General features: G+C 35.4%; 2 protein-coding genes and 1 long non-coding RNA gene across 7 annotated transcripts in view; all 3 read left to right on the top strand.

Moving 5' to 3' along the window:
• Positions 1-11947, top strand: part of LOC123548541 (cholesterol transporter ABCA5-like) — a 68564-nt gene extending 56617 nt beyond the window's left edge. For 4 of the 5 annotated variants that reach the window (XM_053546208.1, XM_053546209.1, XM_053546207.1 and 1 more), the window contains one exon: positions 139-11947. In XM_053546208.1, coding sequence (XP_053402183.1) covers positions 139-276 — 138 coding nt within the window. In that variant the 3' untranslated portion in view covers positions 277-11947. The remainder of the gene's footprint in view (positions 1-138) is intronic. The other variant, XR_008371419.1, reaches the window with a different exon arrangement.
• A 7209-nt stretch (positions 11948-19156) lies between these two features.
• On the top strand, positions 19157-20522 carry LOC128558140 (uncharacterized). The gene is made up of 2 exons (XR_008371541.1): positions 19157-19862; positions 20469-20522. It is a non-coding gene; the product is annotated as an uncharacterized LOC128558140 (long non-coding RNA).
• Positions 20523-21743: 1221 nt separating this feature from the next.
• LOC123548539 (sodium- and chloride-dependent transporter XTRP3A-like) overlaps positions 21744-27113 on the top strand; it is a 52243-nt gene continuing 46873 nt past the window's right edge. The window contains exon 1 of the mRNA XM_045335877.2: positions 21744-22734. Coding sequence (XP_045191812.1) covers positions 22536-22734 — 199 coding nt within the window. The 5' untranslated portion in view covers positions 21744-22535. The remainder of the gene's footprint in view (positions 22735-27113) is intronic.

Here is a 27113-nt window from a genome sequence, read left to right on the forward strand (position 1 = left end):
GAACAGGATAAAACTTAAAAATCGTTAACATCTAAATACAAGCTATTTCACAGTTTTATGATTGATTCTTTGGATAAGAGAACTGACTACTATAATAAATGTAAATGTTGTTGAGAAATTTTGAAAACAATATTCCAGGTGTTTTTGGAGTTTGCGAAGCAGCAGTTAGAGGAAGGTCAGACCGAGGAAGAGGATAAGGTGGAACGAACAAAATCGTTGATGAGGTCCATGTCACAGGACTCCCCGTCACATTATACTTCACCTGTCAGATTGTAACAACACAGGTTTCACCGTCACATCATACTTCGCCTGTCAGACTGTAACAACACAGAACTTGCCATCACATCATACTTCACCTGTCAGATTGTAACAACACAGGTTTCGCCATCACATCATACTTCGCCTGTCAGACTGTAACAACACAGGTTTCGCCGTCACATCATACTTCACCTGTCAGATTGTAAGAACACAGGTTTCGCCGTCACATCATACTTCGCCTGTCAGACTGTAACAACACAGGTTTCGCCGTCACATCATACTTCGCCTGTCAGACTGTAACAACACAGGTTTCGCCGTCACATCATACTTCACCTGTCAGATTGTAACAGCACAGGTTTCGCCGTCACATCATACTTCGCCTGTCAGGTTGTAACGACAAAGGACTGTCAGACTTTAGTGTCTCAGAACTCGCTATCTTATTATACTTCATCTGTCAGACCTTGATGTTTCAGAAAACGAGCGCTAAACAAAATAAACATATTAATTATGGACACTCATTTTAAACTTTTAGCTTACAACGTTTACATTGTATGTCGCTGATTTTGGAGAAATGAAATTTCAAGTCCCAGTTAGTTGAAACAAGAATTTTGACAGTTAATACATAACTGTATAAATAAAACATGTGAACAAATTTTTCATTGTTAATGTAACTATTTTTAGCTTGACTAGTCAAAGAAAATTGAGAGTTATTCTACTCACTCAGGACATCGTCGTCTATGCCTCACCTTGATTGTAGTTTATTCAAGTCCATATCTCAGTAACCATTGTATTTATTGGACTTAAACTTTACACAACATCCCTCTCATCCAATATTCACTCATAACCAAGTTAGAAGACTGTTGGGTTGATATTAATTCAAATTATGACTTGAAAAAAAAAATGGTAAAAATTCTTACGTTAGCATAATAAAATGTTTTCTGATAAATTGCTATAAATTAACTCATTTGCTGATTAGAGCCCTTGTTTGACTAGAAGTTGTTGAATAGTTGAGAGTGCTGTCTTATTGACAGCTCTTGTTGTTGTTATTTTTTTAACAGTTTTTATCAGAGAATAGCATTTATTTATTTTTCACATCTCCGCTTACTAATGCTGTGTTGGTTTATGAATTTACAACATCATTTTGAAAAGGCATTTAAACAAAATTTAGGGAGATAAATTTATTGTAACTCTCATGAAAAAAGTGAATGCTTAAAATATGATTTAATGGAATGCAAGACAAACCCTTCTCTTAATAATTTCCTCAGTATTGTTAATCATGACAGATAAAATCTTCCTCAAACAAATTCCTCTTTTCTGTTTTACCATGGCAGACAAAATCTTCTCCAAACAGATTCCTTTCTTCTGTTTTACCATGGCAGACAAAATCTTCCCCAGATTCCATTCTTCTGTTTTACCATGACAGACAAAATCTTCCCCAAACAAATACCTCTCTTCTATCTGCCTACCATGACAGACAAGCATGTTACTCTGTACCTTTGCCAATATGTGCATGGGGCAATTTGTCTCAGGGATTTATCCATATTCCACACTCTAAAGATAATTAATTAATTTTAGTAGTGATTTTTTTCTTTTTGCAATGGCTTTTTAGCTCACCTGAGCGAAAGGCTCATGGTGAGCTTTTGTAACCGCTCAATGTCCGTCGTGCAATGTACGTTGTGCGTCCGTCAACAATTTCTAAAAAAATCTTCTTCTTGAAAACCACCAGGCAGAATCACACCAAACTTCACAGGAATGGTTCGTGGGTGGCCCCCTTCAAAAATTTTTCAAAGAATTGAATTCCATGCAGAACTCTGGTTGCCATGGCAACCAAAAGGAAAAACTTCAAAAATCTTCCTGTGCAAAACCGAGAGGCATAGAACATTGATATCTGGCATGTGACATCATCTAAAGGTCCTCTATGACGATTGTTTTAATTGTGCCCCTGGGTTGAAAAGAAGCCCCACCCTGGGGGTCACAAGTTTTACACAGACTTATATAGGAAAAAACTTTAAAAATCTTCTTGTCTAAACCCACAAGACTTAGCCTTTGATATTACGGGGGGAGGGGGGTGTGCTGGGGTGACCGGGTGAGGGTACAAAACTTCACATGTTGATTATAAATATAGATGGAAAATTAAAAATGAAAAAAAAAAATGATGTTGGTGCGAGGGGGATGCATGATCGTGGTGGTGGGCATTTTGATATGTAGCATTGCGTTGTGGTCCTATACCAAACTTTTTCAAATTATAACCCTAGGGTGAAAAGAGGCTCTGCCCTGGGGGTCTCAAGTTTTATATAGACTTACGTAGGAAAAACTTTAAAAATCTTCTCGCCTGAAACTGGAAGGCCTAGGCTTTTGATATTTGGTATGTGGTATTGCCTTGTGGTCCTCTACCAAAATTGTTCAAATTATGCCACTGGGATGAATAGAGACCCTTCCCTGGGGGTCCCATATTTAACATAGAATTATATAGGGAAAAAATACAAATCTTCTTGTCTTGAAGTTCAAAGGCTAGACCTTTGATATTTGGTATGTAGCATTGCCTAGTGGATTTCTAACAAGATTGTTCAAATTATGCCCCTTGGATGGAAAGAGGACCTGCCCTGGGAGTCACTTGTTATATGAGTTATATAGGAATATATACTTCAAAAATTATCAGATCATATTTCATAGACTTTAATTACAATTGCCTGATGACCCCAATCGATTAAGGGTCGCTTGACTGTGACCTTGACCTACTGACCTACTTTCTTGTTTTTTTAAGATACAGCCTTGAAAATTGGATGGCATGTACAGTTTTGCACATTGATTATAAAACTGACTTTCAGTGACCATGAATGTGATCTACTGACCTACTTTCTAATATTTTAGCATCAGTTTGCCATTTTAAACATGTGGCTCGTATTACTTAGGTGTGCGATTCAGGGTCATCATGACCCTCTTGTTTCAATGTGATTTGCCATAAATCTTAACTGTTCACATTTAAATATTGTAATAATGACAAGTTTCTCAATAACCATGTGTCTATGTATGTTGCAGCAGATTCAAACTGATTTTTTTCACACAATATGACAGACAAAAGTATGTGATGCATGTGGTGCTGCCATGGAATTCAGATTTCAAAAAAAAAAACAACTTTCTGCATGTTTATATATATATAAAAGAAAAAGAAGATGAATGAATATTTTTTTAATGTTGTCCATGTTTTACGTATGTTTTTTTTTTTAAATTGTGTCATTCTTACTTCACAATTTTTAGCTCACATGAGCCAAAGGCTCATGATGAGCTTTTGTGACCTCTCAATGTCCGTCGTGTGTCGTGTGTCCGTCAACAATTTCTAAAAAAATCTTCTTCTTGAAAACCACTGGGCAGAATTACACCAAACTTCACAGAAATGATCCTTAAGTGCCCCCTTTCAAAATTGTTCAAAGAATTGAATTCCATGCAGAACTCTGGTTGCCATGGCAACTGAAAGGAAAAACTTTAAAAATCTTCTTGTCCCAAACCACAAGGCATAGAACCTTGATATTTAGAATGAGACATCATCTATTAGTCCTCTATGAAAGTTGTTCAAATTTTACCCCTGGGATGAAAAGAGGCCCCACCCCAGAGGTCCCAAGTTTTACATAGACTTATATAGGAAAACACTTTAAAAATCTTCTTGTCTGAAACTGCAAGGCCTAGGCTTTTGATATTTGGAATGTAGCATTGCCTAGTAGTTCTCTACAGAATTGTTCAAATTATGCTCCTGGGGTGAAAAGAGGCCCTGTGTTGGGGGTCCCAAGTTTTATATAGACTTATATAGGATTTTTTTTTTAAATCTTCTTGTCTGAATGTTCAAGGCCTAGGCCTTTGATACTTGGTATATAACATTGTGTAGTGGACCTCTAACAAGATTGTTCAAATTATGCCCCTGGGGTGAAAAGAGGCCCCGCCCTGGGGGTCACTTGTTATATGAGTTGTTTAGGAATAAATACTTAAAAAATTATCAGATCATATTTCCTAGACTGCTCAATTATAATTACCTGATGACCCCAAGTGATTAGGAGTCACTTGACTCTGACCTTGACCTACTGACCTACTTTCTTGTTTTTTAAGATACAGCCTTGAAATTTGGATGACATGTACAGTTTTGCACACTGATCTTAAAATTGACTTTCAGTGACCATGAATGTGACCTACTGACCTACTTTCTAATATTTTAGCATCAGTTTGCCATTTTAAACATGTGGCTCAAATTACTCAGGTGAGCGATTCAGGGTCATCATGACCCTCTTGTTACTAAATGTTATTCTCTATTGGTACAGAAGCATATATTTTGGTTTTGTAATTTATGACATTTCGTGAATATTGTTATGTCCTTTTACATTGTGTTATATATACTAGTGTAATTGTTAAACATTTTAAAGTTCCATAAGGCTGTAAGTTTTATGTAAAAAGCTGATAAAGCAGTTATCCAAATAGAGAATATGCATAACAAGACTTAGTAAAATCCTACTTTCATTATTAGACATGAACTTACAGTTTTAGCCATAAAGGGAGGTAATCAAAACAGTGCATTAGATAATATTTCTAACACGTTTATCAAATATTCAAACCTATCATAGACTTGCAAGAAAACAATTATTGAAAATATGATTTCAGCAGAAAATAAAATATTTTGAATTGTGAAAAGAAATGTGGCAGCCACATTTTAGAAAATGGCATTATGGCCCTTTAATTGTTAGAAGGAAAGTAAGCATATTTTGTCAACAGATTTATTTATATCGTGAAGCTGTACAGGTTTGGTCCACATTTCATTTATATATTAAAGTTGTACACCTCCAATTTATTTATCTTTACCGGCAATTTTTTTTATCTAGTATACCTTTGAAAGTTGCACTCCTTTCATCAACAATTTATTTATATCTTTAAATTCTGTTTTCAAGGGCAGATAATTCTTTTTCAATACCGGTGACCTATAGCTTATATTGCATATGTTTATTTTTGTCCTTCAGTATCCAAAGTTTCAAGAAATTATTAAGAAAACTTTGGTCCATCTCATATATCGAGGGTTCAACGCAATAAGGGCGTATCTACATATAATAATCATATGTAGATACGCCCTTATTGCGTTGAACCCTCGATATAGGAATTCTAGCCAACACTTTTAAGCTCAGTACATATCCAGTTTTTTTTTAATTTTGAAGTTTCTATCAACAGATACTAAAGTTAATTAAAAAATATTTTAAAGTGATTGTTTATGTTTCACGAAGTATTTACATGTAAATTAAACCACTCATTTAGTCACTAGTATATGTAGATAACTGTCAGAAGTGCTAGCCACACTATTGATATTTGATATGAATTAGAAGAAAATTACCTCATATGATACCCAGACAGGTGTGTATTTAAAAAATACTGGTTTATCATTTTCAATATTTAGTTTCAATTGTTGCATGTTTTTTTGTTTTGCTTTTTTAAACGAAATTTTTTATGTTTTTGTGGTGATATGTTGCGATTATGAATTAATGGACTTGATGCCAAATTACACGAGGATAGGAAGAACCAAAGAAAGTTGTTTCATGGCAGTGATGTGTATAAAATCAAGTCATGCTTTAAACAACACTCAAGTATAATTTCTGAGGCAAATTTAACCCTTACCATGCTGGACATGACTGATTCTGCCTTTGCGACCAGTGTAGATCATGATCAGCCTGATCATGATCTGCACTGTTCACAACTCAGTCGGTATCTTTTTGGTAAGCACCCCTTTTAACAGTTAATGGTACTGTCCATGTTGAAAGATGGACAGGGTAAGGATTAAAATGAATATTGCTTGTGAGTCACTACAAAGTTACAAATCAATATAGATCTACAACTCTTTAAATGATCAACTTTATCTGTGATATTTTTACTATAACCTCTTATTGTTCACTAAATTGCATTATTTTCACAAGTTTGCTAAGTGCTGTGGTGGTTTTTATATGTTTCAAATGAGTTACAAAAATCATTTGTTTCACCAGATTTCAGACTGTTCTTTTGTGGCTGGTCAAGTGACTGTAGGTGCTATTGTTTTTATCATTTTACTCTTGTTGAAAATGTTCCACATATTATTAGATATGGCAGCTCATGTTGGATTTGATGAGCAGTATGTAGATTGGTAGAGCTTTTGAGCATTTTAGAGGATGCTGAAGTCATTTTTATAATGCTGAGAAATGACGTCGTCTAACGGCTGATTAAAAGTTCTCAAATACATGTATATCCAATTTATATATTGTTTATAATTATATGTTTTATTTAGATAACACGTTTTTCATGACACAACTCTTTAACATTTAGCCTGCTGGCGGCAAGTTATTCTGCCTTTGCGACCATTGCAGACCAAGGTTGATCATGGTCTGCACTGATCGCTATTCAGTCAGTAAATTTTCAGTGAACACCCCTTCGAATAATAAATGAGACTGCCCAAATTGAATGGTGGACAAGTTCTTTATAGAAATTTAGCAAGCTAAGAGTTAATTATATTGCATGCATATATTTTTTTGAACATACCTCTAAACAGATCTGTTCCATTGCAAATATGTATACTACCATTTCAAAGAAGCTCTGTGTCCAGTACTGCTGTCTCATTTTTGTATATGTCAGATTTCCAGGGATAAGGGTTAACTGAATGTTCTACATGAGAAAACGTGCTGTAGAATGGCATTGAATCTAACCAGTCCATTTAATTGAAAATATATATATATATATTTACTTCATATAGCGTTGAAAGCTTCAATGACAATCAGAACCTATCCAGTCTTTTTTTGGTTTGAACAATTAAGGTGGAATAGCACTTTGTAATTTTTTTACAACCCGCATATGATTTTGATATCATATCGAAGTAGAAGTTATCCCCGGCATGAATGTGTAGCTGTTTTCTTGGTTACTAGTGAAACTTTTTAGCTATGACGTCGCAAACATTACCATGAACGTCTGTTTTTGCGCCACGTTAACAAGCGATAAAAAGTCGGTTTATTTTCTATCATTTGTTCGTTTTTCAATTTACGGCATTGAAACTTACATCTTTATGTGAGTTACACAAAGATCTACGGCGCTGGATAGTTTTTGTCACTTCTGTTTTCAAAACGATGGTAAAAATGAAGAAAAACGAAATTCTCAAAATTTTAGTTTTATTGAAAAAATTGCACACTCGTTAAATTACCGGGAAAACGGCTCGAAATTTTTTTGCCATAATTTTATATATTCAAGATGAAATTATGTTTGATAAAATTTCAAAAAATTGAGAACTTTTACCATCTAGTATTCTTTTCAGTCACTGATTTTGTCCCCTATCTGACGAACAAAAAGTGACGTCAAAGTGCATTTTTAGATACAACGTTTCGTAAGAATATTCTGTTGCTTAAAAAGGCATGACTATTCCCCTGTAAATATACTTCATTTTTCTCAATTCTTAATTATTTTATAATAAAAATATTTCATGAATGAATTTTATAACAATTTTTTTTCCAGATCTTGTTTAATCTGGCAAAAATGTGCTGTCATGTAGGCAATCAAAGTCATTTATAAATATACCTTTTTTTACGAAAAGAAAATTGTTTGAAAATTTTAATAACTAAAGAATGTAAAAGCTGAAGAACTTTAAAGAAGGATCTCGAGCCCGCCTGCCCACTTTGCTTAGTAGTGAGAGCGCAGATCTGCGGATCGCGGGTTCGTGAGCTCGAGCCCTGAGCGAGGCGTACTTTCTACGTGATGATATGATAGAAACAGTGTCTGAAATCATTCGTACTCCACCTCTGATTCATGAGGGGAAGTTGGCAGTTACTTAGCGGGGAACATGTTTGTACTGGTACAGAATCCAGGGAAGCTGAATTGCTCAACTGCCCGACGTTGCATAAATGAAATACTATTGAAAAAAAAAAACAAGACAAACGAACAAAAGAAGAATCTCATGACTACAGTGAGATCAAATGAACATGTGACATAACAGATTTAATCAATTGTAGTGATAAAGACAATGTCTTACAGGAAGACTTTTCCGCAGGTAACATATATTTTTTTCTAAAATGTAGTAGTGTTTGACAATTACTTGTTTCCCCTTTAAAATAATACTTTGCAGTGATAGGTGTTGGTACATAGATGTTTAGATTTTATACATGTACTTTTACCTTTGCTAGTAACATAAGTAGAAGCTCGTGCTTTATTTTGTTGATGATTAGAGATATCGCAGTGCGTGCGTGCGTGCGTCCGTTCGGCTAATTTTTGTCCAGATCATAACTTCGTCGTATATTTTGAAAAAACTTTATGCTTTACTCAGTGAGATCGATTCTCGCGAGCAAGAAAAGGACATCTATCTGTAGGATAAATGTAACATTTAACTGAGGTGGTTAAAGAAAGGTTGTAATCACAAAAATCATCATACTGAGACAATGTAGCATTTTCCCAATGTGGAGCAACAAAAATTAAACAGACGGATGTTGAGACTGACGTCACACTGACACAATTTTAGTCATATAGCGGCTTTCTAGTTTTTGATGATTGAGAAGACCCCATGTTTTCGTTTGTGCATTATTTAAGGGAAGAGATAAATTGTCATGCGCAGGAGATTATATGCGCGCACGAGATAAAATGTCAAAGACACAAGATAAAATGTCATGCGCTCGATATAAGACGTCATGGGCTCGAGATAAGATGTTTTAATCTAAAATAAATGCCCTTTTCCTAAACATAACGTCGCATAATACAGTGCTGGTATCCTTAAAATATTAACAGTGTAAAGTTCGATCTTGTTTGTAGACAGGCATTTTTTCTATAAAGAATAAAGACATTAAAAGTATGTCAACATTCAAATTATTTGCAATTTTTTCCGACAGGATGAAATGCTAAAAATGGCACATTGTCGTGACCGTCAGCAGGGAATATGCGCAATATTAACTGAGAAGGTTGGAAAAGTGCTAGTGTAACTAACTGGTCAAAAATAATGGACTCATTGTACGTGTAATAGTTTGGGATCGCATCGATATTGCGTGGAACAATCTAATCAAATGTTTAATCAAATGCAATAATTCTATAAATTATGTGTCTTTCATTCTTACCCTTTCCTACTTACCGTGTTCAAACTATGAAGTATGTATTTAATTTGTATATGTATAACTGGGGATAAAATATGTTTAAACTAAAATGCAATAGTACATTTTTTCCAACTGTTATGAAAATGAGTTAATGCGTTTTTTTTTTTCATTCAATAGCCATTTTTGATTTATTATATATGTTCAGTGGTTTATTGTTTTTTTCGGTTATAAAAATGTTCTGAATAGAAAATAGAATAAAATTCTTTTATTACCTTCACACAGGAAGAGTACATAATATGTTATACATGCACAAATACATTTAACATAAAGTATTTTATAAATAACAATACATAATGCAAAAATACTTAAAGCTAGATACTTTGCGATTTCTGTTATATGCACATACAAAGCGTGATTGAAAATGTATTGTGGCTGTTCATCCATATTATTCTATTGACGCAACGTTAATTAGAGTTTATATTTTGACGTCACAATTTACTGAGGGATATGTTTAATAAACCATTAATTAAAAAATAACTGGATGGTAAAGGTACTTGATTTTTTAATATACTATCAAACATAAGTTTATCTTGAAAATATAAAAAATTGGCAAAAAAATTTCGAGCCGTTTTTCCGTTAATTAGACAAGTGTGCCATTTTTTCTAAAAATCTGAAAAATTGGAAATGTCGTTTTTCTTCATTTTTTTCATAATTTTGAAAATAAAAGTGACAAATACAGTCTAGCGCCGTAGACTTCTGTGTAACTCACATAAAGATGTAAGTTTCATTGCTGTAAATAGAAAGATAAACAAATGAGAGAGAATAAACTGTTTTTTTATCGCTTTTTAACGTGGCGCCAAAACAGACGTGCATGGTAATGTTTGCGACGTCATAGCTAAAAAGTTTCACTAGTAACCAAGAAAACAGCTTCACATTCATGCCGGGGATAACTTCTACTTTAATATGATACCAAAATCATATGCGGGTTGTAAAAAAATTACAAAGTGCTATTCCACCTTAAGGATAAAGTAAGAAATTTCTTTGATAGTTTCCAGCGTGTTATTTTTACACATTGCTTGATTTATAGACTTATGTAGACTGGTTTATGGGCTTATGTAGACTGGTAATAGACATACTTACACTGTATCAACATATGGTTTATGGGCATATGCAGACTGGTTTACGGGCATATGTAGACTGGTTTACAGACACATGTACACTGGTTTACTGACATATGTAAACTACATACTGTAAAAGTTTTAATAATGAAACCTCAATAGAATAAACTCCTCTCTGTGTACATAGATATTTTCTTTCCCTTTTGATAAAATTCATTATGTGCCAACCTTACAGTTTTTTATCATGGTGTTCAGTCTGAAATGGTTGTAAAATATATTTTTAGGAACTTGGATATAGATATATAGACATTATTCAGATTTAGAATTTTATACATCTTGTACTTTTCTTCAGCTTCTGTATCAGTTTACAAACACAAATCTACAGATTTTATTGTTACAATATTGTGTTATTGGTGTTATTGTTGTTATATTTTCTAGTTCTTTGGGATCATGGAGAACATTCATTTTTCGTTATAATAGAATACTGCTTAAGCCAGTGGTCATGAAGGTGTTGTACATTTCATTACCTCTCATGAATAGACTCATTCACACCGAGTCTGCTATCATGAATAGACTCATTCACACCGAGTCTGCTATCAGGAATAGATTCATTCACTACGAGTCTGCTATCAGGAATAGATTCATTCACTACGAGTCTGCTATCATGAATAGACTCATTCACACCGAGTCTGCTATCATGAATAGACTCATTCACACCGAGTCTTCTATCATGAATAGACTCATTCACACCGAGTCTGCTATCATGAATAGACTCATTCACACCGAGTCTTCTATCATGAATAGACTCATTCACACCGAGTCTGCTATCATGAATAGACTCATTCACACCGAGTCTGCTATCATGAATAGACTCATTCACACCGAGTCTTCTATCATGAATAGACTCATTCACACCAAGTCTGCTATTATGTTGCTTGGTTGTTTTCTATGCTTCCAAAGGAGCTTTTCACAGATTTTATTATTGATCGGGGTGGCTATGATTTCTTATTTATGCATGAACGGTGCTGTTCTATCAAAATTTGAATTCAGGTTTTCAGGGACTTACTGAAACTATTTCTGTTAAACGAAAATAACCAGTATATAATTACCACTGGAATATCTTGTTAATGATCAAACATGTATATATGATTGTAAAATGTACAATCATATAGAATTGTTTGAGATATTACCAGTATTCTACCAACCCTGGAGACCAGTAACATTAGTTCGCTGGATTTTGCAAATATATAGAAGAAATTCACAAAAAAACCTTGTCTCAGACAGTATTTAGATGAAGATTTACATTTTGTTAGTACAAACATAGAGAGTAAAATCTTAGCCTCTTTGATTACTATGTTTAGCATGCATTACGGTCCAAACAGTACGTGTTTATATGTTTCAGAGTGTATAAAATGTCATACATAACATACTGGTACATCTATTATAGCTTTCAAAGATTGCCTTCATATCCAAATGTTTTACGAGAATATATACAAATAAATTGCTTTTATGTTGTTATGTTCAAGACTTACTTGAAATATCTCTAACTCAACTGATACAACACAGCAGTTCATTCATGTCAAAGAGAAGTTACTCAGTTACCTTTGATCCACAGAATGTAATATGAGCCACGCCATGAGAAAACCAACATAGTGGCTTTGCGACCAGCAAGGATCCAGACCAGCCTGCGCATCCGCATCCATGCTGTTCGTTTTCAAAGCCTATTGCAAATAGAGAAACCGTTAGCAAACAGCATGGATCCTGACCAGACTGTGCGGATACGCAGGCTGGTCTGGATTCATGCTGGTCACAAAGCCACTATGTTGGTTTTCTCATGGCGTGGCTCATACTTTTAGTTATGGGCCTTCCCTAGCTTTTATGTCCAGAATGAAAGTACCAGAAAACTGCCAAGAAATAAACCTGTTAACTTGAATCTTTTTTATATGCCAGGTGTCTGTTCATTCATCTGTCTGTCATATTTCATGTTTCATGTTCGGAACATAGCTTCAATATCCATTCAAGGTATTAACTATAAACTTGGCAAGTAGGTAGCTATCAGTGAGACAAGTTGAAGAGCACGTGAACCAGACCACGAGACCAATGGTCAAGGTTGCAAATCAAGCTCAAAGGTCAAATTGGTCCCTCATATTTTTAGCCCAAATCACACTGTGTCTGTCATCCTTCCATCTGTCCTTCCATCCATTAACAATTTCTCGTTATTGTTGCATCTCCTCAGAGGGGGGGGGGGGGGGGGCGGGCAGTTATGGCCCTTTGTTTATTTTTAGCTCATCTGATTTTTTGAAAAAAAAATAATGAGTTATTGTCATCACTTGAGCGGTTGTCGGCGTCTGCGTCGGCGTTGCCTGGTTAAGTTTTATGTTTAGGTCAGCTTTTCTCCTAAACTATCAAAGCTATTGCTTTGAAACTTGGAATACTTGTTCACCATCATAAGCTGACCCTGTATAGCAAGAAACATAACTCCATCTTGCTTTTTGCAAGATTTATGGCCCCTTTTGTACTTAGAAAATATCAGATTTCTTGGTTAAGTTTTATGTTTAGGTCAACTTTTCTCCTAAACTATCAAAGCTATTGCTTTGAAACTTGGAATATTTGTTCACCATCATAAGCAGTCCCTGTACAACAAGAAACATAACTCCATCTTGCTTTTTGCAAGAATTATTGCCCCTTTTGGACTTAGAAAATCAGTTTTCTTGGTTAAGTTTTATGTTTAGGTCAGCTTTTATCCTAAACTATCAAAGCTATTGCTTTAAAACTTGCAACACTTGTTCACCATCATAGGCTGACCCTGTACAGCAAGAAACATAACTCCATCCTGCTTTTTGCAAGATTTATGGCCCCTTTTGGACTTAGAAAATATCAGATTTCTTGGTTAAGTTTTATGTTTAGGTAAACTTTTTCTCTTAAACTATCAAAGCTATTGCTTTGAAACTTGCAACACTTGTTCACCATCATAAGCTGACCCTGTACAGCAAGCAACATAACTCCATCCTGCTTTTTGCAATAATAATTGCCCCTTTTCTTGGTTGAATATTATGTTTAAGTCAACTTTTCTCATAAACTATCAAAGCTATTGCTTTGAAACTTGCAACAGTTCTTCACCATCATAAGTGGACACTGTACATCAAGAAACATAACTCTATCCTGCTTTTTGCAAGAATGATGGCCCTTTTTAGACTTAGAAAATCATGGGTAGGACAATATTTCTATTATACAAAAAAAATCAGATGAGCGTCAGCACTCGCAAGGCGGTGCTCTTGTTATAATTTGTATTAAAAAAAGCTTTGAAAATCTGCTTGTTCAAAACCACAGGGTTGAGAGCTTTAATATCTGGTATGTAGCATCATCTAGTGGTCCTCTAAGATTTTTCAAATTATCTCCGTAGGGTCAAATATGGCCCTGCTTTGGGGGTCACATGGTTTACGTAGACTTATATAGGGAAAAACCTTGAAAATCTTGTCTAAAACCACAAAGCCTAGGGCTTTGATATTTGTAATGTGGCATCATTTAGTGGTTCTCTATTAAGTTTGTTCAAAATATCCCCCTAGGGTCAAATATGGCAAAGCCACGACAGTCACATGGTTTATATAGACTTATATAGGGAAAAACTTTAAAAGTCCTCTTTTCCATTACCTACAACATTCAAATTTGGACAACATGTATAGTTTTGAGTGGCTAGATGAACCTTGACATGAATCGACCTTGATCTTGACCTAGTGACCTACTTTCACATTTCTGTAGCTACAGCCTCAAAATTTGAACCACATGCGTAGGTTTGTGTACCAAAATAAACTTTGACCTTGTCATTGACCTAGTGACCTAATTTAACATTTTTGAAGGTACAGGCTTCAAATTTGGAATACATGCAAAGTTTTGTGTTCTGAAATGAAATTTGACCTTGATTTTGACCTAGTTACCTACTTTCACAATGCTCAAGTTATAGCCTTCAAATTTGGACCACATGCATAGTTTTGTATACCGAAATGAACTTTGACCTTGACGTAGTGACCTACTTACACATTTCTGTAGCCACAGACCTACTTTCACATTTTTGAACATACAGCTTCACATTTGGACCACCACACCTTGTGACCTACTTCCACATTTCTCAAGCTACAGCCTTCAAATTTGGACCACATGCATAGTTTTGTGTACCAACATGAATTTTGACCTTGATCTTGACTCAGTGACCTACTTTCACATATCTGTAGCTACAGCCTTCAAATTTGAACCACATGCATAGGTTTGTGTTCTGAAATAAACTTTGACCTTGACATTGACCTAGTGACCTACTTTCACATTTTTGAAGATGTAGGCTTCAAATTTGGACCACATGCTTATTTTTGTGTGTTCTGAAATAAAATTTGACCTTGATTTGACCTAGTGACCTACTTTCACATTTCTCAAGCTACATCCTTCAAATTTGGACCACATTCATAGTTTTGTGTTCTGATTTGAAATTTGACCGCTTTCACATTTCTCAAGCTACATCCTTCAAATTTGAAGCACGTGCATAGTTTTGTGTACCAAAATGAACTTTGCCCTTGAAGTGACCTACTTTCACATTTCTTAAGATACAACTTTCAAATTTGGACCACTTGCATGGACCACATGCATGTTTTGTGTACCGAAATGAACTTTGACTTTGATTTTGACCTTGAGCTAGTCTTGAAATTAGGAATATTAAAAAATGGCTCAATGGTTGGCGCCAAGATCACTCTGTGATCTCTTATATGTCTGGAGCATTACTTTAACCTCCCCCCCCCCCCCCCCCCCCCCACACCCCCACACACATACACAACTTGCACACATTACACATTCCCTCTCCAAAAACACTTTCTTATGCCTTACTGTTCAAGCGCATGAACAAGGTCGATAGGTAAAAGATCAAAGTTGCTGCATGGTCAAATTTGTCTTCTAGAGCATAACTTAATAATCATTCAAGGTGGTACAGAGTTAGGTAGCGATGAGATCGTGTGAAGAATGCATGAACTTAGTTGTAAGGTCAAAGGGTCAAGGTCGAAAAATGAGTTTGACTGACAAATCTGTCCTTTGTATTTTGTGTCTGGGGTGCAGCTTCTAAATTGATCACACACTATACATACGACTTTATATATCCCAACGACTAACACACTATTTTTCCATTTCATTCCCCCTTCCTCCTCTGATCTAGAATTTCTCTGCTTTCCCGAGCTCTTGTTTAACTCGACCAAGTTCAAAGTGCAGAACTTGAGCTATTGTGATTGAGTTGTGTCCATTGTCCATCGTTCATTGTTAATATTTGAGCCGCGCCACGAGAAAACCAACATAGTGCGTTTGCGACCAGCATGGATCCAGACCATGCGCAGTTTGGTCAGGATCCATGCTGTTCGCTAACAATTTCTCAAATCCGCGCAGTCTGGTCAGGATCCATGCTGGTCGCAAACGTACTATGTTGGTTTTCTCATGGTGGGGCTCATTTGTTCTGTTACCACCACTGCAGAGATCACAAGATTTGCCTAGTTATAATGATTGTGTGTTTGTTTTGGGGTTAGCACCGTTAGCACCGTTCTTCAACAGTATTTCAGTTATATATGTTTCTCTTTATAAAATCTGTCAAGTTTGAAACTGGGTCACCTTGGCTAAAAACAGTAGGTCAGTTAAATCGTATATAAACCTTGATAAACACAGGTCATGTTTTCAACTGAACTATATGGACTATGGTCAGAATGTTTTTCTGTATAAAATTTAGGCCAACTCTGAAACTAAGTGTACAATCCTGTTATCATTCTAGAAATCTTATTTTTACCTGATCTACGGGGCCGTGGAATAACAAATATGTGGACTGTGAAATTAACAAAAAAAAATCAAAACAAATGTTAAAAAATACAGTCACAGTATTTATTTTCAACCAATATGTAACATAGTAGCGTTCAATTCAGTTCAATTGGAGAACGGGTTTCACAAAAAAAAAAAAAAACAAAAAAAAACAAAAAAAAAAAACGATATCACATTACGTCAGTCCGTTACAATTTCTAGGTTCACTGCTTAATTGAAACTGTCCCAGATTTGATGTCTGTCTTCGTCGATGGCAGCAAAATAACATGTTGTCAGTTGAGTATCTTACGTCCTGCTAGAATTACCACGCACATACACCCTACCTTATTATACCGTTAGTGTCTCGTATTTTAAGATGCTTGAAATCAGCATCTCTTTAACAATATTTTGGTTTCCAAAAGTGTTTTTTTCCAAGTAAACACAAAATTTAAAACTACATGTAAAGACATTCCTAAAGAAAAAGCAGACTTCTTTTGCAATTCAGGCGACATATAGGGGTATGGGAAAATTATGAGACATTTGTCTATGTAGAAAAAACTTAAAATGACATGAATACAGCTAGTTTGTATCATATAAGTAAATAATCCAATACTTTTAGTAAGACTTTTTCTATTTCTAAACGAGGAAGCCACCAAACTCGCTAACGGTAGGTCGGTGGTTCTACCTAGGTGCCCGCTCGCTCTACCATCAAAGCTGGAATGTCGCCACGTGACTATAATTGTGTCGGTGCGACACATTAAACCCAACAATATAAACAATTTTTTATTTTTAAGTAAGAAATAATATGTAGCACAACCTTGGTTTATCATATCGAGCCAGTACGCCTGCGGAATAATTTCACGAGGGCGTTGCCCCAGTGAATTATACACGCGGCGTTTAACCGATTCGTATCAGCTCGATATATTGTATCATGGTTCTGCTTTATATTATTTTCATTCTAATGTGTCTTTTATGTAAGCAAGTAGATAAAATAGGGAAGCACTATTTCATAGCTCATCTATGGCGCCATATGTAGTAGGGCGACGTGGCGTCAACGCATAACCGTGTTACGGGAAGAAGCACGTCCTGCGGACTCACTTTGAGTGCGTACGTGTAGTGAGTTATTCTATCGGCGTGAAGTTGGCAGTACAACAGTAGCAGGAGTTGGAGCAGTTAACTGCTGCTACTGCCAGCAGTCACAGAAGTTAACTGCTCCTATTGTCAGCAGTTACAGCAGTTTACTGCTCCTACTGCCAGCTGTTACAACAGTAAACTGCTCCTACTGCCAGCAGTTACAGCAGTTCATTGCGTGTCGCAGTTATCTACCAGAAGTTACAGCAATTGATCGTGTGTACTAACACCAGTTAACTGCTACCACTGCAAGCAGTTACAACAATTAATAAAGCTGTATTACCAGTTAGATGATGAGAATGGCACATATAAATGTTACTTACTTCTGTGTGTGGAGTTTTCTATACGAGTTTTTTCTATATTTCCTATAGCAGTTAAATGACGATATTTGGTATCAGTGTCCGATAGATGTTACTGTCAACAGTTACATGATGTTTCTACGATACGCTTCATCAGTTTCCTGTATATGTTACTACAGGATGTTAAATGATGCCAGCAATAAAATGATATTACTAAGAGCAGTATCGTCACCTTTCTTACCATTTTACTGCCAGCAGTTAAATTGTTTATGAGAACGTTCACCAGTCTCCTATATACGTAACTGCCAGAATTTAAATATTACAAAGAACAATTTACCAGTTTCATATATGTTAATGATTTATGAGAGCAGTTTACTAGGTTTTTATATCTGTTATTGCTAGCAGTTAACTGGTTTACGAGCAGTTTAAAATTCACCTGTACATTTTGTAAAAACAGCAGTAATAATGATTTACAAGTCTCATTTATGTTTCTGCCAGTAGTTAAGAGGTGTATGAGAGCAGGTTACTAGTACCAGACACCTGTCACTACCAACAATGAAATGACCAATGAAAGGAGTTTTCGACTTTTCTGTGTGTTACTGTCAGCATTCATGTAATTACATTGTATAAGACCAGTATATCAGTTTTCTACATGTAACTACCAGCGCATCCCTTTTTCCAATTTTGTGCTTGAAATAACAGTACATAAAGGAAACTGAATGTACTAATATAGGGATTTACTTGATGTGATGTATACTGTAAAGAAGGTAAAGGTTTTTATTTTACACAAAATACCTGATGTCAGCAACATCATCAAACTATTGTAACAGCTTATTAACTGCTGTAACTGCTGGCAGTAGGAGCAGTTAACTGCTGTAACTGTTGGCAGTAGGAGCAGTTGACTGCTTTAACTGCTGGCAGTAGGAGCAGTTAACTGCTGTAACTGCTGGTAGTAGCAGCAGTTAACTGCTCCTACTGCTGCTACTGCTGTACTGCCAACTTCACGCCGATAGTTATTCTGCGCTACTAGTAATCGATACAGTGTGTGAGCTAATTGCAACACCGCTCTGTTATATCATTTTGATTATTATGATATTAAAGACGTTCTAGAATCGAATAATATTTCACTTATTTCACGCATTCTGTCTCAGTCGCAAAAAATTATTCCTTACACGTCTACATATTCCTAAGTTTTTTCCGCGGGACGTTTTAACAATGCTAAAACACATACTTCATACTACAATTTATATTTTGGTGTCATTTATAAACATGTCGTGCCATTCTTGTAGTCGCTGTTTGTATTAGAAAAGCGTTTGTGTGGTTTTCAGTTATTAATTGATAAAACAACAGCTGACATCCAGTATTCGTCATAAATGTACGAAAATCGAATGTAAGTAATTCAGTAAGGCAGAATGCTGCAGTGAAAATTACGGACAAAATCCCCGCACGCACCTGTATCTACTAATGAGAAAAGCCTGAATATCAAAACTAGTGTAATGTCAATATACAAGAGATGCACAACATGATCACTTCATTTTCATATTCAAGTTGATCACGAGTCTTATCATCATAGCTTAGTACAAAATAAGTATATAGCTGGTATGTTGAAGCCCGGCAATAACGTGCCTGTCGCGCGGTTTTTTTTTTTTTTTTTTTTTTTTTTTTTTTTTGATTTAGTAAGAAATAATAAATCTGTTCCTATATTTTATCAGTTAATAAAATATGGGCAGGAGTTTGGATGCGTAATAATTAAATCACGAGTGCGTAGCACGAGTGATTTAATCATTCGCATCCAAACGACTGCCCATGTTTTATTAATTGATAAAATTATTGGAACATATTTATTATTTCGATTCTAACAACGCAAATAATTCGCATTTTACAGTACTACATTTTCAGCGTAATACGTCATTCGGGTCATATGCTGTTACAATTTACCCCCTATGGTTAGAAAGAGTTGCATAGCCAATGGAACGTATAGATATTTGTTTCTTTTTATCAGAATTTTGAGAAGCATTTATAATTTAGTAATCTAAACAGCTCACAAACTTATTATGAAGAGAATCATCAAATTAGGCGAGTTGACCCTGTGTTACAAGTTACGAGCTTAACTTTATATGACGTCACATCATTATGACGTCATACTTTATGTCATACATTTATGACGTCACCGCTGAATCTTAATTAAGGTAGTTCTGCACGTTTGATAAACCGGAAGTGATGGCGTAACGTCACTTGTCCGGAAAACGTAGAATAAAGCCTGGACTCGGCGTACGGAAATGAAAATCAGTTTATGAATTAACGGCAACATGTGCGTAAATTTATTAAAATGGCACAGTTACTATATTTCTAAAGTTAAAATATCTTATTAAAACATGTGACACGTTAAATAATTCAAAATAATGTCTTAAAATTCGCTTGAAATAGGCGGTTCACTTTAATCATGGCTAAATATCACAAAAATAAGCACACGGACCTATACATTTTATTTCACCATATTATAGGCCATATGTTTATTTACCACTGTGAGAGGTTTCATTAAAATCTACATTTTAGAAAAAAAAATATTCGCGAAAATGTTATGAAAGTTGCGATTTTCCCATAGGCTCCCATTATGAAAAATTGCGTGAGGTCCAAATTTTTCAAATCAGTCTAGCAAAAAATCAAGCACACGACCCTATCTTTTTTATTTGCTGAATTTTCTTAGTATATTCCGAAGTTTTGAAAAATCAGAGTTTAATCAAATTCTACATTGTAGAAAAAATTTCGATTCAAAAGTACAGAACTACCTTAAGCTAATTGAATTCGCTCGTAGAGATCGAAACGTGTTTTACGGTCCTACACATAAGTCAGTATGACTTTTTATCATATTTATGTTTTTGAAATGCTGTTTTCAACCGCTTGGCCCTGAAATAATTTGCATGTAATGGAACTGAAGTAGAATCTCTTATGCCACAATCATAGGGGGTGAAATGTAACAGCCAACCATATTTTATCGTAGATTCATGTATAGGCGATTTCGCTATATGTTTATATAGCAATTGCTGCAGATCGTGTTAGAATTAGTATTAAAACCATTTTAAATGCACGTATTATAGTTATGAATGTAGGGATAATACACGTTTTTTGTGTATTAACATCTGCAGAAGCCCGCGGGATTGTTTGTGACCGAAGGTCGAGGTCACAAACATATCCCAAGGGCTTCTGCAGACGTTAATACACAAAACAAACGTGTATTGTCGCTATTCTTGCATAAAAAACATAACACGGCGAGTAAATGTATTGTTTTCATATGTGATGACTTTACAATTCCGGTACATTTTTAAATTACCATTCTGTTGTGCAAGAATTGACGTTACGTCGACCTAGTGTAACTGGTGCCATAGATGCGCCACGAAATCGTTCGTCCCTATTTCATCTACTTGGTTACAGAAAATACATTAGAATCGAAAAAATATATATTAAGCTATGTTTTAACATATCTCACTAATACGAATCGGTTATATGCCGCGCGGGCTACATGGACAACATCCTCGTGAAATTATTCCACAATCGTATAACCTCATCGTATTGTTTCGATGTGTTTAAACATGTTAACTCTGTCATGTCGAAAGAGGCAGACTCGCCTGGCTGTTTCTTTAGAAAGTATCACTCGCCCTCAAATGTAAGTCAGTCTTGTACGAGAACATCGTGAAAATTGTAGGTTACAGTTAAAAATCAAAACGAATGCCTCTATATTGCAACGTCCCACCTAACATAATTTATTTAGACCCTGTGTTTTGTTTAGGCATACAGACACTAAATAGAAAAATGGCGCGAAAAAAAATGGTAGTCGCATAATGGCGAATACAAATAGTCCTCAGGTTTTTTGGCTGTGTAGAGCTATTTTCCTTATTTTCTTTGCAATTTTTTTTTTGGTAAAATCACATGACAGATCTATGCTTGACATGTAGATAGCATTTTGATCATGAAATAACAACATGACAAAATTTTTCATGGAAACGTAGATCATACACCACCAGTATAATTTGGGGTCTCATTTTTAAGCTGATTTTGCAGTTTGTGTGTTTGACTGAAATTATTTTTCTTGCATCAAACATGACCCCCACTTTTCTTTTGATTTTTATTTATCACTGACAATATTCTTCAAGAAAATGTAGTTTACAGACATTTAAAATGGGTCCTGATGTGTGCTGCGGCCATTGGAAATAGGTCAATTTTATATAGAATAAAGAACAACAACTATTTAGTGTGTTATAACCTTTACAGGCGATATCTCCTGAGGTTTTTCAAATTTTGTATAATTATGTCCCTTTTCTTCTCAAAACACTAGATAATCAGAGCCAGAATATATAAGAGATTTTTTTAATTTTTTTTTTAAATGAAAAGATTATCTAGTCGGTAGTCAGACGTTACTGATCTGAGGAAATGTGCCCCGGAATATTTTTATCATCTGATATTTAAGTAAATGTTGGAAAAGCTAAAAATGAAACGCTAGTTTTACTAGGAAATCTTTTTATCATTCCATTATTGTTTTGGCATAATTAACGTGCCAATGACATTTAGGTTTAAACTGCTGTTAGGATCAACAAATCAACAATAAAATGGTATTGCCTATTGTAATATAGCCAACGAATGTATTTTATATTCGCCAAGCGCAACGTCTACCACGTGTATAACTTAAGCTCTCGGGGCTCTTAGAGTTTAACAAACTTTAACAATTTTATTGTGTTGAAATCGGATACACTACATTTGAATAAAGCATTTGAAGAGAAAATCTGTTACAACTTCAATAAATGATCTCAAGTGATCGAGAATATTAAGGACAGTTGCAGTTATATATCGATTATAAACAAGACAATATGGCAAAGGAAAAACTACACAACGTGGATACAGCCGAACAACTCGAGCCACTAAACCTAGAAACGGGATCTAAAAAACCTGTGAAGAAACGCCAAGGATGGGATTCAAAGTGGCAATATATCTTTATGGTGATCAGTTATGCCGTCGGATTGGGGAATGTCTGGCGGTTTCCGTATTTAGTACAACAGCACGGCGGAGGTATGTTCATTTTCACGTATTGCGGGATCTATAATTGTCAGCGGCATGCGTTTCCTTGGAAACGCAAATCAATTAATACTTTAGATACCACTGCAAAATGCAGTAGCTCATTCATGTCAAAAACACCGAATCTTTCAGTGGTCGATGATGAAATGTTTGCCGCCATGTTGTTATATAATATAATAACAGAAATGTAGCACACAGAATAAAAATCGATGGATACTGTATGATAGCGGAATTGTACCTGAAAAGATCTAAAACACATACAAGCATTGGCAAGATGGACAGTTATCAAGCTGTTTTGAACTATTCCAAAATCTTAATTGTTTTGTTTACAATGCCGTTCAGATTACCGTGAGATACCTAGTTTGTGGTCTGTTTTGAGCCGCTTTTTGTAACGATTTTTAAAATAGTTTGTACTAATACTTTGAAGTGAGAAAACGGCGTATGTATATAGTGGTCATGTATCTATTGAAATCTTTCCTAAATCTAAATTGTGAATGCAATAAACATGTTAAGTTACGCCGCTTAAAATGATATTATACGCACAGTATGTATTGTATTTCAGTTATTTGAATTATTAATTTAACAATATTAAATGACACGGATTTAGCTCATTATACGTTGTAGAGTTTTGGCCTAATTTCAAGTTTGAAAACTAGCTTTTGTAGAGATTGCCTTCCATCAGATGTTACTACCGTATGTATATGAAATTATTCAGTACATTCCACAAGTTGTACCTGCCTTAACCTATATACTTCATGTTTTTTACTGTTTTCTATTTATCATAGGCTGCCTTGCTTATAAATGTCATAAAAACAGAGGTTAACAAACTCGAGAAAAAAAACAACAAAACGAAACCTAGATAGATCTAGGTCAATGACTCTAGTAAGCGGCCAGTCAAGTCTCTAGACTGGTCAGTTTTACATCTTTAACCGATTTCTTGCATCATTTCCACACTAAAGATTATCTTTCTCCTATGCTGTGTTACGTTTCAACCTTTCATCAAACAGCGGATGACCGAAAAACTTCACAGTTAATTCTATTCTGTGTACTCGCGATGTCGTTGTACAGAAGTATATTCGTGTGTTCTTGACTTTCCCTTTTCTTGGAATTATGTATTATCTACCAGATTTATTTGGAAACAACGAATGTCGACACGTTTTTACTCTGATAAGCCACTATGGCTTTACACAACGCATACACTGGGAAAATATTATCTGCGAGGGAAGTCAGAATATATCACGGTCTGAACATTCCTGGCACTATCTCAACACGTGCATGCATGTCCGACCTTGCCAATGACATGATGACTGAATTCCATACCATAGTAATTCTGTATGAGAAATTACAGTCTTGTATTAAAGGTTCTAATAATATTGACAGTTTTAATTGAAGCGGTATTTAACATCTGCTTTTAATTACTTCAATGTTTAAGTTCAGCTGGTCTCAACTGTTGTAGTTATTTGCCCCTGTAAAATTCCATTGGACGTAAAAAAGTCACCCTATGAAAGAAAAAAAAATGTGCACACACATTGGGCTGTCTGACCTAACGTTTTGGGTGTTAAATTTTCTACAAGCGATCATGTTGGGTTTTATATTCAATGGCATTTTCACCCCATCAATTAAGCTAACAATTAAGTCGTAAAATTGCAATGAAACCCATTCAGTCTCAGTTTTCTACAGTATATCCGCTGACTATCAACCTTTGACCGTCGTGACCATAAACCGTCGTCTTGACAATCAAATAGAAACCCTAATATTTTAGAGGAGGTAGCAGTACCGTTACGGATGAGCAAAATAACTCCGCGTAAGGAGCTTTGAAACCAGTCATCTGATTGGTTATATTTAAGCACCAACTGACCAATGGCAAGGCTTTATTTTGACAGCGTTTTAGAAAAGCGGATGTTGTGCTTGGTTATATAATATGATAGTGTAAAATTTTCTTACTTCCTTTTCTTACATTTCTTTACATATTTACTGTAATATATGACGTGCTGTCATGCAGGCACACACTTTTTACTGGGTTGGTTAAAATCCACTGTCTACTTTTGGGGATGAATTCGCCAAAGAGAAGAAAATGGTTATGTGTTTTGCTCATAATTTGTCTGTAACTCTTTAGAAATTTAATAATATATATAACGCTGTCAGCATTTATGCATACAGCAGGAAACAATTTGGTAGAAAACATATGAAAATAAAGAACAATAGAAATGCTTTCTAACCGCTTGAGCAGTGCTAGAGTTACTTTAACAGCATTGTCTACTTTTGTCCAATGTTCTAGACATGCTAGAGTTTAATATGACTTTTCAAGGCATTGCTATTTCAATTTCCTTTTTGAATCACTCACAAGTTGAACAGTACAGAAATTTAAAAAACCAAAGCGTAATCTTTGTGAACTTTTTTTTTCAGCAAAATTTTCAACCCCAGCATCTATATAAAATTTCATGTCAAACATTGATGTACATTTTCATACCCAGTACTTATGTACATTCTCATTCCCAACATTCACGTTTTCTATTGAACTCTAATTTATCAGTGCTAATGGAATCAAACGTCTCCATCTTCTTCTTCCAATAATATACTGGGCCCTCTCTGGAGCATCACCGCATATAAGATAGTTTCTCCTTAAACGACACAATAATTATAATAAAGAACCATACACAGTTGGTGCCTAAGAATGACTTAATATTTGAAAAGATGGAGACGCCCCCTTACTTATATATACAAGACGGGGTATGTTTTGATAGATGAAGATGCCCCTTTACTACATATAAATAAACAGGAAACTCATCGCTCTCAGTTACCGGTTACATTGACAAGTACAAGTGGATTGATTACTTGCCACTGTATTTGTGTACCATTAACCTCAGGTTTAAATAGGCCAAAAACTTGTCTGGTTCACTTTCACATTTTTGGTAACAATATAAAATTGCATTAAATACTTATCCCTATATATACAAGGTTATCCGCCTTCACTGTGACATGTAAGTTAGGATAGGTGAATAAACTGAATGTAGGACACTTCCCCGCACCCCGTATTTTTTCCACCCTTTATCGTCATTTTTTTTGTCTGAAATATTGCGTTCATTTCAAGTGTTGTTGTCTAAACTCATTGAAAAGAAATAGAACTGTTTGTTTGTTTTTACAGTTGGAATGAACTTCAAATTTTTTAATTTGCACGTGCAAACTGACTGCACGTATCTCACAGGGATTTTGGAATGTTGATATTTTAAGAGGAAAATGCCTTCTGGCACTGTGCTGGCATACAAAGACCATGAAAAGCAGACATTTTTTTTATGATTTATATATTTATAGGTCAGTGTCAGTGTCGAATAATCTTTGAAAGTTCCATATTTCGTCTTTTCCGCACTGGTACGGAAAGCAGAGTGTTTAAATGTGCTGCTTAAAACGGCGAAGGAATGTCGAAAATAGCATGCCACAAAGACTCAATTCAGGCAAAAGTTTTCTTATAATTTCCTTAGATAACGAAAGGCCGTGTTATTTATGAGTTGAAATCTAAAAACCTGGAGGGACAATTGATTTCCGTACTTCCCACTTCTGACTTCTAACTTTTGCACTTCTCACTTCTAACTTCTTGACTTCCTACTTCCTATTTCTAACTTCCACACTTCTGACTTCTAACTTTCGCACTTCTGACTTCCAGCTTCCTTACTTTCGACTTCTGATTTCCAACTTCCACACTTCTTACTTCCGACTTCTTGACTTCTTACTTCCTTCTTCTAACTTTCGCACATTTGACTTCTACCTTCCGCACTTCTGACTGTCAACTTCCTGACTTCTTACTTCCGACTTCCACACTTCTTACTTCCGACTTCCAAAGAGGGAAAGTTGGAAGTCAGAAGTGCGGAAATTGGAAGAGGGAAGTAAGAAGTCAAGAAGTAAGAAGTGTGGAAGTTGGAAATCAGAAGTCAAAAGTCAGGAAGTTAGAAGTCAGAAGTGCGGAAGTTAGAAGTCAGAAGTGCGGAAGTTAGAAAAGGGAAGTGAGAAGTCAAAAAGTCGGAAGTAAAAAGTGTGGAAGTTGGAAATCAGAAGTCGAAAGTCAGGCAGTTGGAAGTTAGAAGTGCTGAAGTTAGAAGTCAAAAGTGCGAAGTTAGAAGAAGGAAGTATGAAGTCAATAAGTCGGATGTAAGAAGTGTGGAAGTTGGAAATCAGAAGTCGAACGTCAGGAAGTTGGAAGTCAGAAGTGTGGAAGTTAGAAGTCAGAAGTGCGAAAGTTAGAAGTAGGAAGTAGGAAATCAAGAAGTTGGAAGTGTGAAGTGCAAAAGTTAGAAGTCAGAAGTGGGAAGTACGGAAATCAATTGTCCCTCCAGGGCTTCCATAATCAACTGATAATAAACTGGTATACCCAGTTTTAA

Source organism: Mercenaria mercenaria, chromosome 6, assembly GCF_021730395.1.
Source record: "Mercenaria mercenaria strain notata chromosome 6, MADL_Memer_1, whole genome shotgun sequence".
Taxonomy (NCBI): domain Eukaryota; kingdom Metazoa; phylum Mollusca; class Bivalvia; order Venerida; family Veneridae; genus Mercenaria; species Mercenaria mercenaria.